The sequence below is a fragment of the Argiope bruennichi genome, chromosome X2 (assembly GCF_947563725.1).
Source record: "Argiope bruennichi chromosome X2, qqArgBrue1.1, whole genome shotgun sequence".
In the NCBI taxonomy this organism is placed as follows: Eukaryota; Metazoa; Arthropoda; class Arachnida; order Araneae; family Araneidae; genus Argiope; species Argiope bruennichi.
In genome coordinates, this window is record NC_079163.1 from 133884234 (window position 1) to 133904171 (window position 19938).

Consider the following 19938-nt stretch of genomic DNA (forward strand, 5'->3'; position numbering starts at 1 on the left):
GAGCGTTGAGGGTAGACTTTGCACCGAGCCATAAATAACGCATCCATAGTCGAGTTTTGAACGTATAAGAGCTTTATAAACTCTCAGCATAGCAGTGCTTTCGGCTCCATATGATGTTCCCGAAAGTATTTTGATAAGATTTAGAGATTGAATGCGCTTTATTTTTAAGTAATTTATATGAGACTTGAAAGTCAGTTTAGAGTCAAGTATCAGTGCTAAAATCAGTGCTAAATATTTTGCTTTCTTCACGATAGGAATTGTGCAATCATTCAGTAAAATTTTTGGATCCAAGTGGAGTCCACGTCTTCTGCAAAAATGTACGCCATTTGTCTTTTGAATTGAAATCTGGAATCCATTTTCTCTGCTCCATTGACTGATATTATTCACCGCTTCTTGCAATTTCTTTTCAATATAGACCATATCTGTGCCGGAGCAGTGAATTGCAAGATCATCTACAAAAACAGAGCCTTTCACACACGTTGGTAATTGCTTCATGACTCCATTTATTTTAATAATGAATAAGATAACACTAAGAACGCTATCCTGAGGAACACCCTCCTCTTGATAAAAGTTGCGAGATAAAATATTTCCTATTCGGACTTGAAACGTTCTTGTCTTTAAAATGTTCTTAATAAAAATTGGGAGATTGCCTCTAAAACCAATTTCATAGAGGTCTTTTAAAATTCCGTATCGCCATGTTTTATCATATGCCTTCTCCATGTCAAACAGAATTGAAACAAGGTGTTTTTGCTAACGAAGGCCTCTCGTATAGAAGTTTCTAGTTGTAAGATGCTATCCACTGTTCATCTACCGACTCGGAAAACGCTTTGAAAAGGCGAAAACCATTTTTTTTCCCAGAACATATATAAGTCTAGAATTTACCATCCTTTCCAATACCTTGCAGAGACAGCTAGTGAGAGCTATAGGTCGATAACTGCTAGGATTTTTAGCCTCTTTCCCAGGTTTTAAAACAGGGATTACCATGGCTCTTCTCCAGGAATTGGGGAACTTATTTTCTTTCCATATTCTGTTAAGTAAAATTAAAAGGTTATGCATGGACGTCTCAGTTAGATGAGTGAGCATGAGGAGATTGATCTTATCAGGACCAGCGGAAGTACCATGCGATCTACTCAAAGCGTGTTTGAGTTCATTAAGATAAAAATCACAATTATATTCTTCGTCTGTAACGGTATTAAAATTTATATCTTGCCTCTCTTCATTTGTCTTGAATAAAATAAAATCTGGAGAATATAAATTCGTTTTAGAAACAGCAGCGAAAGTTTGTCCTAATGTGTTCGCAATCTCTTTAATATCTGTTACGACTTGCCCATTGTAATTCAAAAAGGATACTGCTGGGCTATCAGTATATCTACCAGAAAGTTTTCTTATCTTGTCCCAAAGCTTTTTTGATGATATTTGATTATTTATGGAGTTAATGAAATTTTGCCAAGATTTCCTTTTACTTACGCGTTTGACTCTTCTAAAATTTGCACTAGCCAATTTAAAAGCAATTAGGTTAGATGTGGTCGGATAGCGTCGAAAGTTTCCCCAAGTTTTCTTTAGTTCTTTCATAGTAATTCGGCATTCTTCATTCCACCAGGGTTTCCATATTTTTGGTGTTTTCTCTGATGTTTTAAGAATAGTTATATCTGCTGCTTGAATAATTAAATTTGTAACTTTGTCGACTGCGTCTTGTATGCTATAGTCTTGTACCATTTCCAATGTTATTGTAGCAAGTTGTGAAATAGTGTCCAGTTTGCTTTCTGAAATATGAATTTCTTCGGTCTTTCAGGATACCTAATGTCATCATCTATGTAATTTAATATGATCGGGAAATGATCACTGTTATACAGGTCGTCTTCTGTATTGAAATTACATTTGATGACTAAAGAAGGGTAGCAAAGAGCTAAATCAAGTTTGTGGGACGTCCGAGTTGGTTGATGAAAATATGTTTGGTTATTATCATTTAATAAACAGATACAGTGGTCATCAATTAGGGTTTTTATTTGTTTCCCTCTTATATTAATATCTGGACTGCCCCATATTGGGTTATGGCCGTTGAGATCCCCAAAAAGAAAGAACGGTTCAGGTAATTGATCTATTAATTCATCTAATTCCTGTTGAGTGCAAATATAATTAGGTGGGAGGTAAATAAAACAAACAGTAACAAGCACATCAATCTGCAGCTGAACTGCCAATGCTTGTATCTCGCCATTTAATGGTATTTGTATAAAGGGAAAATCTTTTGAGATTAGAATTGCTACACCAGTTGAAGCTCTTGCGTCTTGAGTGTAATCTTTCCTTATTATGTTGTGATATTTCATTTTAATAACATCGTCATTAGAAAGACAAGTTTCCTGTAAGGTATTTATTTAAAAGCGATTTAATATCATCAAAGTGGGACTTTAAACCACAGCAATTCCACGAAATAAGTTTAAGTGCCATAAAAGTTTATTTTTTCTTTGGTGTATTTAAAGTCGCTTTGACCCCGTCAGTGAACATCACGTCATCATCAGATGGGTGAATTTTAAAATAATCAGTATCGTCAATTCTTGATTGTTTTAAAAAATCTTGTTTAGTAAGTGTACGTTTTTTAATGGAATCTCTTATTTTTCCGTCCAAGTTATTTTTCATTGTATGTATTCGAGATTTTCTCATAGCTTTTGATTCTTTGAAAAATTTTAACGTTCTCTTAGGTGTTTCTACTTTTTTATTGTTGGTTGTAGGTATACGAGATGTTTTGTTATGAATAATGTTACCACTGTTTAATTGAATAGTGGGTGGTATTTTTAAGGCATTATTGTCATTTCGATTTCCTAAGTTAGTTTCCTTTTGGTTTTTTTGGTCATTTACTTTAGATATATTTGGAGGTCCAATTGTTTTGTATTATTTCTTTTTCAGGATCATTGGTATTACAAAGGACACTAGTTAGAGCAATCGGTGTGTAGTTCAGAGGGTTAGCAGGGTCTTTACCCGGTTTCAGGATGGGACTCACAAAAGCTTCTTGCCACTGGTATGAGAAATTTTGCTCACTCCAGACTCTGTTAAACAGATATAGGAGATTGGAGAGCGATACCTCATCTAAATGGCGAAGCATATTATAAGTGATTCCATCTGGGCCAGGGCTGGTCTCATGAACTTGAGAAAAAGCTGAAATTAATTCAATCATCTTGAACTCACAGTTGTACGGAACAGGTTTTCGAGTATGAAATTTCAAAGTCTGTTTTTCCGCGCGATTCTTAGTTGCTATGAATGAATAATTATAGCAATCAATAGCGGAAATTTGTGCAAATGTCTGCCCAAAAATATTAACGATATCCAAAGGAGCAGAATGAGTCGTACTTCCAGTTTTAAGAACAGGAAAAGAAAATTCCTGATAGACTAGATTTGCTGCCTTTACCTTCTTCCACAACTGTTTACTTGTAGTACAAGATGTAATGGAAGATACATATTTTATCCAGGAATCCATGTGTGGTGACATTTTAGGAATTGTTTTGTCAGCGGCACTTATTAAACATTTAATGACGTTTCGTACTGCTTCCGTGACGCATGTAGTATTGACCATAGACTTTGTAATTTTTGCCAATTGTCTGAAAGCCTCCCAATCCGCTCGCTGGAATAGATAACGCTGTGGCAGACAGGTTCCACAGCCTCTATCAGCATGAGAGACAATTAGAGGAAAATGATCACTATTATGGAGATCATCTCCAACTTTCAAATTCAAAAATGGTAGTAGCTCGGGGGAACATATGGCCAAATCGAGATTATGGAAGGTACGTGTGGGTTCATAGAAATACGTTTTATCATCCTTATTGAGCAGACAGAGACAGTTATCAGTTAAAAACTGTTCAATCTGTCGCCCACGAATGTTTGTATTTCCTGAACCCCACAAGGAACTATATGCATTGAAATCACCAATGATCAAAAATGGTGTTGGAAGCTGGTCCACCAAGTTGTTAAGTGCTTGTAGGTTAATGACATCATGAGGTGGTAAGTAGATACTACAGACTGTAACCAGTGTTCTGATATGAACTTGTACAGCCACAGCCTGTAGTGTATGTAAATTTAACGGTGTGCTCGGGTATAGATTTGATGTCAAAATACAGAAACCTCCAGAATTGTGGACTCTGGTGCCTGCATCTTTCCGAATACAATTATAGCCTCGTAGTTTTAATGAGATGTTGGGTGTCAAGAAGGTCTCTTGAACACCAAAACAAACAGGATGAAAGGTGTTGATAATGGTCTTCATGTCCTGAAGTTTGGACCGAATGCCGCGGCAATTCCACGAAAGGAAAGTACACATTAAGAGAGATGTGTCACAGAATTATAAGGAGCAACAGTAGGAGTTGCAGAAACGTCGCAACTCATATCAAAATCATCCTCAGGTTCTGATGGGTGCAGTTTAAGGTCGGGACTATAACGTTTACCACCGAATATGGACGTCAAGTCCTTATGTGCTAAACCTTTTTGCAGCTAGTCCCAAAGCGACAGAATTTTTGCTAATAGAGTTTCGCAGATAGATCTTTCTGCGTTTGGCCACGCTTTGCAAGTTTTAATTTCATTGACTTTTGAGATCTAGATTTGGTTTGGGATTTTACTTGTTTGTCAGGTTCAGAAGCACTGTTTATGGATTGTTCTGTATCCGATTCAGAGGTTTTCTTTCCTGCTTTGACAGATTTCGTTCAACTGGGACATGTACAATTTGCACAAAAAGATTTTTGGACAGCAGACGCATAACTTTATCCAGGCGTAGGCGTTTGTAATGAGATTTTTTGCCTAGCCTCAGGATATAAGATGTTTCCCTTGATTTTAATTGTTGTTATTTTCTTTTCTAAAATCCAACGTTCACACGATCGAGAGAAGGATGTATGATTTCCCTCGCAGTTCACGCACTTTTCTTGTGCGGTACACTGCTGGCTATCATGTTCTTTTCCTGCACAGCGGGCGCAAGTGAGGGTCCCGCGGCAGTTCGTCTTCGAGTGGCCAAAACGCTGGCAACTGAAACACCTCAGGGGATTAGGTATGTATGGTCTGACAGGTCGCCTTATATATCCCACATATATAAATTCAGGTAATTTTGGGGACTTAAAAGTTAAAGTATGGTGTTTTGTCTCAGTTATACTGCCGTCTCTTTGGATGGTAATACGGCGGACATCTGTGACACCTTGAGACTTTAATTCCTTTGTAATTAAGTCTACAGGAAGATTCAGTATTTCACCACAAGTTATGACACCCTTAGATATATTTAGCGAGTGGTGAGGGCTGAGGCTGACAGGTATTGTAGATAACGCTTTAAATTTTTGAATTTGCTGGCCTTTCTTTCGGGAATTTACCTCGACAAGCAAGTCACCAGAACGCATCTTGCGAATAGAGGTGATGTCACCAACGGTTGCTGCGATAGCCTTTTGCACTAAAAATGGCGAAACGGTTTGAAACGTTTCATTATTTTCGGAAATACGTTTGATAACAAAAAACTTGCCAAAATGGTTATCAATTTAAATTGAGGAATGATGTGACGCCCACTATCTTGGGATGAACCATATAATATTGAAAGAGATTCGGGCCCGAAGGCACCGCCAACCACGGAGCCCAACAAGGGAAGGCAATTACCGGCTCTGGTCTTTTCCAGCCTCCGCGTACACCTCAGTGCTAGCCGGAACCTATACGCTGGGAGTTACCCACGGGGACATTGACCACCCTTAACGCCAAGCCTAAGGAGTAACCCCTTCGCTTGATCCCTAGCAGACTAGCCACTCAGGTGACTAGGTATCAGCCGATTGATACACCGGGGACCACAGTGCACCACCCGTCTTTCAAATGGGTCTCCACGCACGGCAAACACGTGGTGTTTTGGCTGTCCATGGGAAGCAAGAAGCAAACAGAGCGGTGACAGTTTCTCATGGAGAGCCTCCTCGCTTGCCGTCGAGGAAAGGAAACACACAGCAGAAAGCAGAGGAGTAGAAACAGCAGAAAGTAGGGGAGTGGAAACATAAAGGGAGTATAGATCCCTGGGTACCTCGGAACTGGGCCACTCGTACTTACCTATAGTTGGTGAGCCCCTGAGGTTACATCTGGTGGAAGATTCAATAACCAATATACATCATACAGAAATGGAGAGTGTGTTAATTGTCTAAAATAATGACAGTCAAAGCTTCATAGTTAGTTTGTTATTTTGGATTTTGTGGCACAAGAGCCAAATCTGGCTAAGCTGCTCCAAACATATGGTTGAAGATAAAAAATATTCAGTGAAGTTCTAAAACAGTCAAAGCTTCATAATTTGATCATTTTTAATAATAGAAATGTGGGACATTATTTCGTTTAAAATGTAAGTGTGTAAAGAACTTTTTACTAAGTATGACTAATAGGACTAAGGTTTATATAAGAACTTCAACATCATTCCTCATGTCATTTATAGTATTTTACTAAGGAGAAGTATATACCTATCTTTAATGGCTTTGAAATTGACTTTAGAGCCACGATTAGAGTGGACACCATGTATATGTGTTTAAAAAATTTGGCAAATTGTTTGGCTTCTACATAGGGATTGCAATACCGGACAAAAAATTTCAATACCGGTATTCGGTATTTTTAAAATCTTAATACCGGGTTACCGGTTTTAATACCAGTATTAGAACTTTCAGAAAAAGAAAGAAAACAAGTGTTTCTTTGTTTTATTTGTCAGTTTTATAAGAGAGTGTAAATATCACAAAAAATATGTAACTTATAAATTATAACAGTGTATAAAGCATCCTAAAAAAGTAAAAGTACAACTTATTTATTTAAATCACAAAAAAAGTGTAAAAATCACTATTCAGTCTGTGGTACTATTAAAAATTTTTGAAATGTGATCTTAAAAAACATAATGAATCAATTGTACTGTCATTAAGCCTGAAAAGTAATTGTGTAAAAATTACCAGCTGTCGAAAACGCTCTTTCGGCATCTACGCTAGTTGGTGATACTGTTAGCAATACGCAATATACTTTTTCCAAGTATTTACCTCTAAATCCCTCATCTTCAAATAAATCAATTTCTCGTCGAATAGTTTTGGATATAGCTGATTTCTGTATTGTATTTTGGTTGGTTGAATATTTTTTTTATTTATTGTTAATTGTAATTTTTGTTCAAGAGACAATTCCTTGTCACTATCGACATTAGTGTCATCATAATCTTCGATAACTGAACCGAATTCTTCTGAATGTGGATAGGTTTGTGGGTAAAAAATTGTAAGAAAATTTACTATAAATTTAATCAGATTTGAATTGATTATTTTCTTTTCTTCTTTTTCATTTTCATCTTTAAAATCATTATAATTATGTAAATACCATAAGACAGTTTCTATTTCTTTCTCCTGTGCGATTTTTCAATGTAATATATAATTCTTCAGATAGTGATGTGTGCTGTTCTTTCATGATTGCAACATGAAATTTATTGTTGCATTAGCTGTTAATAAATTAAAATCTCTCCGACATAGTCCCTCTACAGTCAGTTTTATTGGAAGTAGAGCTGATACAGTTCTAGATATTACGTCGAATTCACTATCTGAAAAATTAATTTACAGGTTTAAGTCGATTATTGCGTTTTGGATTGGATTTCTAAATTTCAAAAATCGTTTCGTCATTAGGAGTAAACTGTTCTAACGTGTCTTAGAATCTATTATTAACATATAGTCTATTTTATTTTCAGTTAGTATATATTTCTGTAATAAGGCATTTTTTGTAGGGGGAAGTTTAAATATCTTAACAATTTTTCTAACTTTATAAATTATAGGAAGCAATTCTTGATAGGTTAATATCTCATCCTCATTAGCAATATCTTCTTCAACAATTACATTGTCATTATCTTCATTGTCAATATCACTCTCACTCTCACTCTTTTCAAAGATTATAATCCGAAGTTTCTATATCCACAGTATTTTGATTCTTCTGTTCTTCATTTTTTTGGTATAATACATCTTTTACTACTAACTGAATTCCATGAGCATAGCACAATTGCTGATTTGCACCAATCAACTTTCCAACTTTTTTCATAACTGTTGCTCCATTAGTCGTTATGGATACAATATCTTCTTTCAGGGATAATCCATGTTTTGTTAATTTAGATTTAAGCAATTAATTAAGCCATTAATTAGCTAATTAATTTCGCCCGTTAGGAAGACATAAAAACAAAAACGTATACTATTTTGCTATGTTGGCGATCCCTGAACATATAGTGGAGACAATTTTTAAAATTTCTAGTAAATACCGGAAAACCGGTATTTAAACTTGTAAATACCGGTATTACAAAATTATAAAATGGCTCAAAATACCGGTATTCGGTATCCCGGTATACCGGTATTGCAATCCCTACTTCTACATCTCTAATTTTTCTTTTGGGAACCGAAAAAAAAAATCGAAAGTCTCACTCAAAACATATTTCAGAGTGACTTTATATTTCCATATTCCTGTAATTTTTTGAAGATATTAGATTGCATCAGTAAGTGAATTTGCTCAGAAGACCAGATAAAACAAATTTTGAATACCATATTACTCTATTTCTGAGAAGGAACGGTAAATTGATTAACGTTTTTTAGATAACTGACGATTTTTAAAAATATTTATTTGTTAAATCAATTCTATTTTGCGATAAATAAGCTTTAAAGAATCAATACCTCATTTTGTAAAGTCAGTACTTATTAATGTAGTAACAAGACTTACAAATGCTTTAAAAACCACGATTGCAGAAATAATGTGTTTGTTTCTCCTTGCTTACCAGTGTGTTCTTAAAAATTATTTTCTAAAATGCAATCAAATTTTAAAACAATTTGATTAGAGCAGCGATTCTCAACCTGTGGGGCGCCCCCCCTAGGGGGGCGCGAGAATATCCGAGAAAAAATATTATTTAAAAAAATTGATTAACTGACTGAAAGGAAAGCACACATACACATAAAAAACAAAATACATTTCGACATGTTTAATAACTCATTAAAGTAAAACAATTTACTAAATCAAAACTTACTTAATCAAAATATACTAAATTAAAAACAAATTTAATAACTATTGGTGACTTCCTTGGGCCTGTCTTGCAGAGCAAAGTTTTTCGAAGGAAGACTTAATGTTAGAAATAGTCACTCTCGGCTATTTTTCTATATTTTGCCAGGATCTGTATTTTGTCCTCCAAGAAGCCACACCAGAAATCCAGTTTCACAAAGGTAGGATGTTGAAAAGGGTAATAGAATGCGAAATGCACTTGTTTTTAGTGCAGAGAAATCATCCTCTACTCCTGCCCAAAATTGAAATAGGGATTTATTACGAAATTGTCTTTTTGTTTCGCCACTTGTTGTGAAGTCTATGAATTTTTCTTCATCATCAATTGAGAGTCATTCGGGAGTCTTATGAAATGGATCCCTAATCCATTCGTAACTTGCTATCAGTTTGTCGTCAGCAAGAAAATACTTTTTAAAATTCTTTGCCAGCATGGCTAAATGATTTTTAATGGTTACAAAAACAACTTTTACATGTTCTTCATCAGCCTTGTAAGTTTTAATACAATCATCCTCATTTGCAACCATTGTTAGGTTTTTTTGCTTTAAATTTTTATTCCGCAATTCCTATTTTCTACAAAAAGCATTACCATTATCATTCGTATCCAACATAAATGTATTTGCTCCTTGGAGTTGAAGATTCAAGTTATTTAATTTCTCGAATATGTCGACCAAGTAGCTCAATTTCATCACAAATAAACCATCGCAAAAAGTTTTGGCATCCGGTCTGTTTTCTTCTAGGAAAATGAAGATTTCTTCTCTTAATTCATAAACACGTTGCAAAATTTCCCACGTGATATCTATTTTGCCTAGCAATAAAATAGTAACGCTGAATATACTGAACCCATGTCTTAACAAAGTGTGGAAAAGATTCTCAATTTCAGGGGTCTCATTTTTATATAATTTACTATGGTTACAACCGTAGTTAACACAGTATGCAGACTAGGGCTAATTTCTTTCGAAGCCAAAGCTTCTCTGTTGGTCATGCAATGTGTCCAGACTCACTGGGGCGAGTTTTTTTTACAAGTGCTTGTATACCTTGGAATCTTCCGGACGAGCACCATCGGTGCATATTCCGACGCAATTTTTCCATTCTATATTTGCCTCGTTCATAAAATCTTTTAAAACAGCAAATAATTAATCGCTGTTGTTTTAAGTTCTATTGGTTTGCAGAAAAGTAGTTCTTCTACTGACATATTATCACAAATTCGAACATAGGCAATTAAATGAGCATCTTTATTATATCTGTTGCTTCATCAAGCTGTAATGAAAACAATTTGCAACGCAACTTCGAGAAAAGCTGACACCGTATATCTTCAGCTATATCACCAATTGACGAGCAACAGTATCATTTAAAAGAGGTATGGACTGCAATTGTTTTGAAAAATTATCTCCAAACTTAACTTCTACAATGTCAATTGCTGCTGGCAAAATAAGCTCTTCACCAATGGTGTGAGGTTTTTTTTTACACCTGACTATTTTATATGAAACTTTGTAAGATACAATTAAAGTTTATTTATTCACATACAAAGTTTCTTTAAAAATAATTTTTGCTTTTCATATGATTTTAATTTTAATTCGAAGAATTCTCTGGGTTTGTTGATGTACACTCTATGAAGCGTTATCAAATGTCGTTTAAGTTTATTAGGTTTCATGCTGTATGCGTCCAACATTTTTGAGCAAATTATACACAAGGGCCTTTCTTCTTCATTTACTTCAGTACGGGCAAACCAAAAATTTAGGTATTCTTGAGAATATTTTCCTGATTTTATTTTCGGAACCACTCTCGTCTGTTTACTTGTTGATGCTTGACTATCGTCTATAGCTCACTTACTTTCGCTTAAAATTTATCCATGAGTCTGCATAAATCTGCAGCCGTGAATATTTAATATGGTGAATTGCAATTAACACGAAAACATATATAACACATACACATTCACGATAGAATCGATAGTGATAGAAGGATCGACTCGAATGAGACTGGCTGGAATTGAAACTTGCGTTATCGAACATTTTCATTCTTCCTGTGAGAAAACATTTGCTCCGCGCATGCTCGAGACGGCATCAGTCTTGTGGATTCTCTTCCACAAACATTACTTTTTTTTCCTCTCCTTTGTTTAGTCATGCTTCTGTTTTATTTATTTTATTATTCGAAAAAATGTATTCCCAATTTCTAAAGTTAGCTCACTTCATCTAGGTTAACTTTCATTAACGAATTTTTCTACTTGCATATTCTTAAAACGTTATCTCTGTTTACCGCCCGTTTGACAAAATGCCAGATGCGGCTTTTCGCCAACGTTGGCGCGCTTTTACTCTTGTTTTGGCAGTTAGTTAAAAATAATTTAAAAACAGAATCCAAAATACTCAATATACATTTTATTGCAAGCGGGGGGGGGCGATGAAAATTATGATTGAAAACTGGGCCACGAATACTGAAATGTTAAGAAACGCTGGATTAGAGTGTTAATTATTTTGTATGTATTTTGCGTGCAAACGATCGTGTTGAAAATACACTTTGAATAAAGAGACTTTCCACTATCAAATTTAAATGATATCTAAACTGTGTTTGAAAAAAAGAATTTTGAGCAGATAATAACAGTATTTGTGCACTTAATAGTTAAGTGGCATATTGTGTTAATTATAGTTTTGATTAATTTTTAGACATTAACCGATTTAGAATGAAATAAATAAAATGATCAGTATTTTTTAGCAAAATAATTATTTCCACCTTTCAACTATAAATGCTTCTGTTCTGAATACTTAAAATATTGTTTGTTTAGCCGTTAGAAAATTCTGTTGTTGTTTCTAATGGCAGTTGTCATAGACAACTCACTGACTTCTAAAGTCAGTTGTTTTAAGCCAAGGGTGCGTGTCTTGTTTTTTTCGTTGCGCCATCTAGGGCCAAGAGTACGACTTAGCTACACACACGTCACATTCTTTTTTACTGGGCGGACTTCATTCGTACCTTTCATTCACTCATCCAGAGATCGTAATTTAGACTTAAATCAGAGAACGATCACCTCTGATCCAATATCCCCAGTGGTATTACTCTCGACATGGAGGACTTTGTGACCAAGGCAGATTTATACCTGCGACAGCCACCACACACGTGGAGAGTCTTCGGCTGGCGGGATTCGAACTCGCAACCCAAGGGACGTGAATCCAATGCCCTACTAACCAGGCTATCCGGGCCCAAGAAAATTCTGATAGCCATAACTTAATGATTTAATATATTTTATTATATGTGAATTAAAAGTGAAAATTACTTTTTTCTGAAAAAAGGAAATTTATTCACAGTAATAGAACACTTTCTGAAAATAATAAACATTAACTTTTTAATTATTGTAAAAGGCCATTTTAATTAAATTAAATGCAATTTAAACCTTTCGGAAAAAATTCTGTTTCAAAAAGCTTTCCCAATAAAATGCCATCTATTATTACTTCATCCATTGGTATCACATTCCGCTCTTCTTAATTTGGTTAAAATTTTATTCCTTATTGTTTAAAACATGACCTTCTCAAGATTTTTTTTTTTTTTTGCGCAAAATACTTAGATAACAAAATAAGAATCATTCTTTTTGAATACACGACAACTAACAATTGTAGAGATGGCCACGCTTAAAAATTCTCAGATGAGAAATAATAAAAATTTGTTTTTATTCATATTTTAATATATCTTGATAGGATTAAAGGCTACATTCTCTGAGCTTTGAATATGACAAATAAGAAACAGATTAATTAGAATTAAATGATCAGATTATAAGATCTCTTTTAAAGAAGAGCTTTCAATTTTCAGTACAACATTCTTTTTACAAAAACTAAAATGCTTCGTCAAAATGGATTGGGCAATGAAATATTGCTTGGCGTGGAAAAGTTTCAAATATATTGAAAAAACTTTCACCTTTTCTTAATATTTAGAATTAATTTGCAGGTTTATAAACGTTGCGCTGAACTAGACGGTTCTGGCTTGAAGGATCCGAAGAATCATGATACCACCAAGATTTCAGCTTTGTTCAATTTGGGAAGACTTTATGCAGATGAAGGAGAATACGAGGTAATTAATTTTTACTCTTCGTTTAATACTCTTTTTGAATATCCAGAATGTCGCTGAATTACTTCAGAACATTTGCATTTATCAATTAAATAGAAGAAAGATTTATTAAAATTAACGCTGACAAAGTCAAGAGTTTAAGATCTCAAATTAAGAAAGGTCAGAATGAATCAAGCGATTATTGTGATAACTTTTTAAACACTATTTCATCTTTTTTAGCAGAGAATATCAAAGATTATATCAATATTAATGTTTTGTATTATATCTTTTGAAAGGTATATTGTCCGAATGCAATTTGTATGACATTATTTAAATTAAAGCTTCAAAAGATCCCCATTGGAATTTATCACTTGTATATTCCAGCTAAGATTACGTGATTGTGATTTGTGAGGTTTTTTGGCGCAAGAGCCACATTTGGCTAAGCTGCGCCATGCAAATGGTAAAATATAAAATAAGGGGTAAAATACAATAAACATAATATAAACTCAGAACTTTAAAAAAAAAAAAAAAACTTATGAAATATGACAATGCATCAAAAAATTTCAGAGTTTTAAAATAAAACCATCAATTTAAATCCAAAGGATATGGTATGAAATCATTATTCATCACGGTGGGCACTATAATTGAGATAAAATACGTATTAATTACACTAAATATAAGTATAAAATTTAATAGCTTTTAAGAATTTAAAGATATTTGGGTGGTGTTTTTCATCAACCAAGTCTTTAAGAGTCAATGAAGTTGAATGAAAAAAGCGAAAACGATGAGAGTTAAAATTAGGGCACTCACTTAAAAGATGTTTCACAGTAAAATCCACATGACATTTGGGGCACTTCGGTGCAGCTTCAACAAACAGAAGATGTCTGTGCGTGAAGCGTGTATGTTCTATACGGAGGCGAGTCAATTTTACGTCAACCTCACGTATAGAAAGAGCAGACGACAATCCAATAATAGGCTTGATGGAATGCAGTTTATTTTCAGTACGCTGATCCCACGCTAATTGCCAAGCAGAAAAATTGTATTTTGCCAAGGACTTCTTAATTTCGCAATAAGGAAGCTTCACAGACAAAAGGTCTGTTGCTGATTTTGCCGCTGAATCTGCCATTTCATTTCCAAAGAGACCAACATGACTCGGCACCCAACAAAAAATTATCTGAAACCCATCATTTTGTAGGGCACGCAAAGTTAATAAAATTTTAATTGCTATAGGATGCATCCTATTGTGATAGTGTGGTTTGGTTTGGTTTGTGTGGTTTAATGGCGCAAAGGCCACAGTTGGCCATACTGCGCCAATCAAATGGTAAAATTATAAAAGATATACTAATTTAACAAACGAGTGTTTTAAATACGAGTGTACAAAGATAAAATTGTATCATGCAAAAACTGATCTTAGCATCTGAACATTTAAAAACATGGTTCATGAAAATTTGAAACTATGAAGAACGAACAAGAACACAAAAAAGTTCAACACAAATAGAATAATAGAAAAAATATATGGAAGTAAAAAAGCCAATAGTTCTTAAAAATTTCAAAATATTTGGGTGGTATTTTTCACCCCCCAAGTCTTGTAATGTTGAAGACGAGATAAAAAAACGAGCACAATAAGAATTAAAAACAGGACATTCAATTAAAATATGGTAAACAGTAAAATCAACTTGACAGCTGTTGCACATAGGCGCATTTTCCCCGAATATGAGATGTTCATGGGTGAAGCGCGTATGCCCTATACGGAGAAGAGTCAATTTAACATCCATCTCACGTATAGGATGAACAGGCCAAGAATCAACGTCCGTTTTTATAAAATGTAATTTATTGTGGATCTGCAGATTCAATGACATTTGCCAGTTAGAACGGATGTGGTGATAGATGGACCTTTTAGCGTTGCAGAACGGAATTCCCATGCTTAAAAAAGTTGTTGTAGATTTTGCGGCCAAGTCCGCCTTCTCATTCCCCAAGATGCCGACATGACTCGCTACCCAACAGAAAATAATATTTAACCCAACATTTTTTAAAAGTCGCAAGGTGAATAAAATTTTAATGGCAATCGCATGCATCCGATTGTGGTAATGTGATAGTGTATCCAGAGCACTCATGCTAGCGGTGTAAATAATAAATTTACGCTGAGTAGAAGCGGAAATTTTCTGAAGAGCACAAAAAATTGCCACTAATTCAGCAGTAAAAACCCAACAGCAATTGCGGAGACAATGGTTCAGTGTGTCAGATGCAAGAACGATTCCACAACCAGCATGGCCATCTGATTTCGAACCATCCGTAAAAATTGGCACAAAAAAAGAATACCGATAGCGATGATATAAAAAAAAGCTTTTGGAAAACAAAAGGAGCAGTTAATAATTTGTCGAATCCTGTAAAAGGATTCAAGTATTAAAATTGTGGGATATCCCAAGGAGGGAAACTAAAAAAGTCAACAGCCTTAACGTGAACAGTATTAAGATCCGAGTCATGCAGGAGCAATCTGGCTCTCTCACAAAATGGAAGAATGTGAGAGGGGCGAGCATTATAAAGTCGACGAAGATCGACTGGCAAGGAAATATCGCTTAATGGATGTTTCAGAACAGATTTAGTACAGAAATAAAATAAGGCAGACACTTTCTTTCGTCTTAAGCAAAGTGGTAGTTGGTGAAATATAACATATAGGCTTTCAACTGGAGGCGTACGAAACGCACCAGTTGGTTGGTTGGTTGTTTGTATTATTGGCACAAGAGCCAGTGTAGGCTATACTGCGCCAGACGTATGGTTAATAAAAGTTTTTTCTAATACAACCTAAAAAAATGACTTTAATAGGAATAAAAGATGCATTAAAAGCCGACGTTAGAATTAAAACGAAAAGGTGAAAAGTTGAACAAATTTAAAATTATGAAGTTTAAATGGAATTATAAAAACCAATTGCCCTAATAAATTTAAAAAGGTTTTTGTGAGGATTCTCTCCCAACAGTGATGGCAGGTCTAGTGATGAGTTAAAATACCGTAAACGATGAAAATTAAAATCAGGACATTCAATAAAAATATGACGAATCATTAAAAGCACTTGGCATCTCGAACAGAGAGGAGCTTGATCACCAAATAGAAGATATTTGTGAGTAATACGAGTATGACCAATGCGGAGTCTAGTCAATTTGACATCGAGCTCACGCACTGGATGAGAGGGCCAGGATGTAATTGTTGGTTTTATGCTACACAATTTATTATTTATCTGCTGATTCCATGACTGTTGCCATAACGAATAAATACGTCTCGAATAAAGGTTCTTTGCGTCGGAGAAGGGTATTTCATGCTGCATAAACAAAGTTGCTGTTTTAGAAGCGTTATCCTCCAGCTCATTTCCGATTATTCCGACATGACTTGGGACCCAGCAGAATAATAATTCACAGTCTCTATTCTTTAGAATCCTCAAAAGATCCAAGACTTCCAAGGCAATGGGGTGAGGTCGACTATGAAAATGGGAAAGAGTTTCTAGGGAACTCATGCTGTCAGTATAAACACAAAATTTGCGTTCAGAGCTTTGAGAAATTTTCTGTAAGGCATAGAAAATTGCTAATAATTCGGTAGACAAAACAGAGAGGCATGTATGTAGACTGTAGCCGAATGTTTGTGTTTCAAACACAATATTACACCCAACATGATCATCTGACCTAGAACCATCTGTAAAAATAGGTATATAGGATGAAAACTGACAGCGATGAGAACCGAAAAGTGTTTTAAAAACCACAGGGGCCGTTGTAGACTTTTCGAAACCACAGAATGGGTTTAAAAAGAAAAATTCAGGAATATCCCAAGGTGGAAATGAAAATAAATCAAATGACTGAATACCTATATCACTTAGTTCAGAATCAGCGAGAAGCAATTTTACTCGTTCACAAAAAGGAAGAATGTTAGATGGACGGGCTGCGTAAAATCTCCGAAGTCGAGCGGGAAACATCACAGAAACCAAGGGATGTTTTCGAACGGATAATGACCGGAGGTAATACTGGACATATATTTTTTGGCGCCTCAAATTTAGCGGCAGTTGGTGACATACATTGTAAAGACTTTCAACTGGTGAGGTTCGGAAAGCTCCTGAGCAAATTCTCAGGGCTGTGTGGTGTATAGTATCTAGTCTACGCAAAACAGAGAACCATGCAGAACCATATACCATACATCCATAATCTATACGGGATAAAATAACTGCTTCATAAATTCGAAGCAACTATGTACGGTCTGCTCCCCAAGAGGTTTTAGAAAGTACTTTTAGAATGTTCATTGACCTGTCACACTTCTTCCGCAGATATAAAACATGCTGAAGGAAAGTGAGCTTACGATCAAACACTACTCCTGGAAACATTATTTCACCAACCACAGGGATTGAGGTATCCTTAATATTAATTAAAGGGTCCAAATGAATTCCACGCTTCCGACAAAAGTGAACGTATTTACTTTTTTCAGCGGAAATCTTATGCCCGTTTTCCTCACACCAATCTATTATCTTATTAACTGCAACTTGTAGCTGACGCTCTATTAGGTGCATATTGCAACCTTGACAGGAGATCTGAACATCATCCACATACAGGGTGCCCTCGACAGATGGCGGTAAAATGTTAAGAATTTGACTAAAATGAATTATAAAGAGCATTACACTAAGGACGCTTCCTTGTGGAACCCCCTCAGCTTGAATAAAAGAATCTGAATAACAATTGCCAATTCGAACACGAAATTTTCGCAAGGATAAAAAGTTTTTTTAAGAAAATAGGTAAATTTCCCTTAAAACCAAAATTGAAAAGAGTTATAAGAATGCCAAAGCGCCAGGTACGGTCGTAAGCCTTTTCAACATCAAAGAAAATGGAGACCAGATGATTTCGGCGTACAAATGCGTTGCGTATTTGGGTCTCGAGTAAGATGATATTATCATATGTTGAACGTCCTTTTCGAAAACCACTCTGCAACTGTGGAATGCATTCTTTCCTCTCCAGTTCAAATACAAGACGGGCATTTACCATTCGCTCAAGCGTCTTGCACAGACAACTTGTGAGCGCAATAGGTCTATAATGCAGAGGGTTAGACGAATCTTTCCCGTGTTTGAGGATTGGTATCACAATAGCTTCGTGCCACTGCGAGGGGAACCTCTGTTCAATCCATATACGATTGAATAGACGCAGCTGATTAGAGAGAGAGGACGTAGATAAATGGCGAAGCATATTGTATGTAATTCCATCCGGTCCGGGGCTAGTATCATGTACTTTAGATAAGGCCAATAGCAGTTCATGCATGCTGAAATCGGAATTGTAAGAAAGAGATCTTCGGGTGGAAAAACGTAAATTCTTCCGTTCCGCTCGATTCCTAGTCGCCACGAATGTGGGCTGGTATGAATCAGCAGCGGAAACTTGTGCGAATGCTTCCGCGAGGGTATTGGCAACGTCTAATGGAGAGGAAACCGTACCATTTCCTATCTTCAATACAGGGAAAGAAAAATCTTTATAGATTCCGCTTGCAGCCTTCACCTTCTTCCAAAGCAATTTGCTAGAAATAGAGGATGTAATTGACGAGATGAAGCGAATCCATGATTCCCTTTGACACTGTCGGCGAATCCGCCGTGCATTGGCTCTGGCACATTTAAAAGCAATAAGATTCTCTGTTGAAGGGTGCCTTCGAAAAATGTTCCATCTTTTCTTTTGTTCTTTTTAGCTGTCACGGCAAGCCTCATTCCACCACGGGCGACGAAATTTTCGTAAACGTGGGGAACATTTGGGGATGGTGTTATTTGCGGCAAATATAATGCAATCAATAACATTTTGGCTGCCTCCGTAATATCGTAAGTATTAACCATAGTCTCGGTAATTTCTTCCAGCTGTGTGAAAGTATCCCAATCTGCCCGCTGGAATAGGAAACGTGGTTGATGTAAGGTCGCACCACTTCTATCAGCATGTGAGATTATTAAAGGGTAGTGATCACTGTTGTAGAGATCTTCACTGACAGCAAAGTTCAACAATGGCAGTAAGTCAGGAGAGCATATGGCCAAGTCAATACTGTGGAAAGTACGTGTGGGTTCGTGGAAGTATGTCCGTTCTTCATTATTGAGCAGACAGAGACAGTTATTCGCTATAAACTGTTCGATCTGCCGCCCACGAGAATTTGTACTACTCGAACCCCACATAGAACTATGAGCATTGAAATCCCCTATTATCAGTAAAGGTGATGGAAGTTGATCGATCAAATTGTTAAGTGCTTGTTGGCTAATGACATCATAAGGTGGCAAATAGATACAGCAGACTGTAACCAGTGCTCGGATGTGAACTTGAACTGCTACTGCCTGTAGAGAAGTATGTAAAGTAAGAGGTGTGTTCGGGTATAGATTTGAGGTCAAAATACAGACACCACCAGAACTATGCCCTATAGTGCCTGCATCTTTACGAACACAATTGTAGCCACGTAATTTTAATGGAATATTAGGTGTAATGAAAGTTTCCTGAAGACCAAAACAAACCGGATGAAAGGTATTAATAATTGCCTTGATGTCATGAAGTTTGGAACGAATGCCGCAATAATTCCAAGAAAGGAAGGTACCCATTAAGAGATATGCGTCGCTGAAGAATTATTAGGCACAACGACAGGAGTTGCAGAAACGTCGCAACTCATTTCAAATTCAGATTCATCCCCCGAAGGATGAAGTTTGAGGTCGGGACAATTTTGTATGCCACCAAAAATAGACGTCAAGTCTTTATGGGCGATACCTTGACTTGCAAGTCCAAAAGCTACTGAATTTTTAGTAGCCGATTTTTTTAATTTTGCAGAGAGATTTGTTTTCGAAACTCCACGTTTTGCAAGCTTAAGTTTCAGTGATTTATGTGATTTTGATTGTTTTCGTTTACTTGTTTC

The 19938-nt window shown here is 35.8% G+C and overlaps 1 protein-coding gene across 2 annotated transcripts in view; it reads left to right on the forward strand.

Moving 5' to 3' along the window:
- The window catches only part of LOC129960161 (protein O-mannosyl-transferase TMTC2-like), a 923323-nt gene that overhangs the window by 544563 nt on the left and 358822 nt on the right, over positions 1–19938 (forward strand). For both annotated transcript variants that reach the window (XM_056073352.1, XM_056073353.1), the window contains exon 10: positions 12952–13074. In XM_056073352.1, the coding sequence (XP_055929327.1) occupies positions 12952–13074 (123 nt within the window). The remainder of the gene's footprint in view (positions 1–12951; positions 13075–19938) is intronic.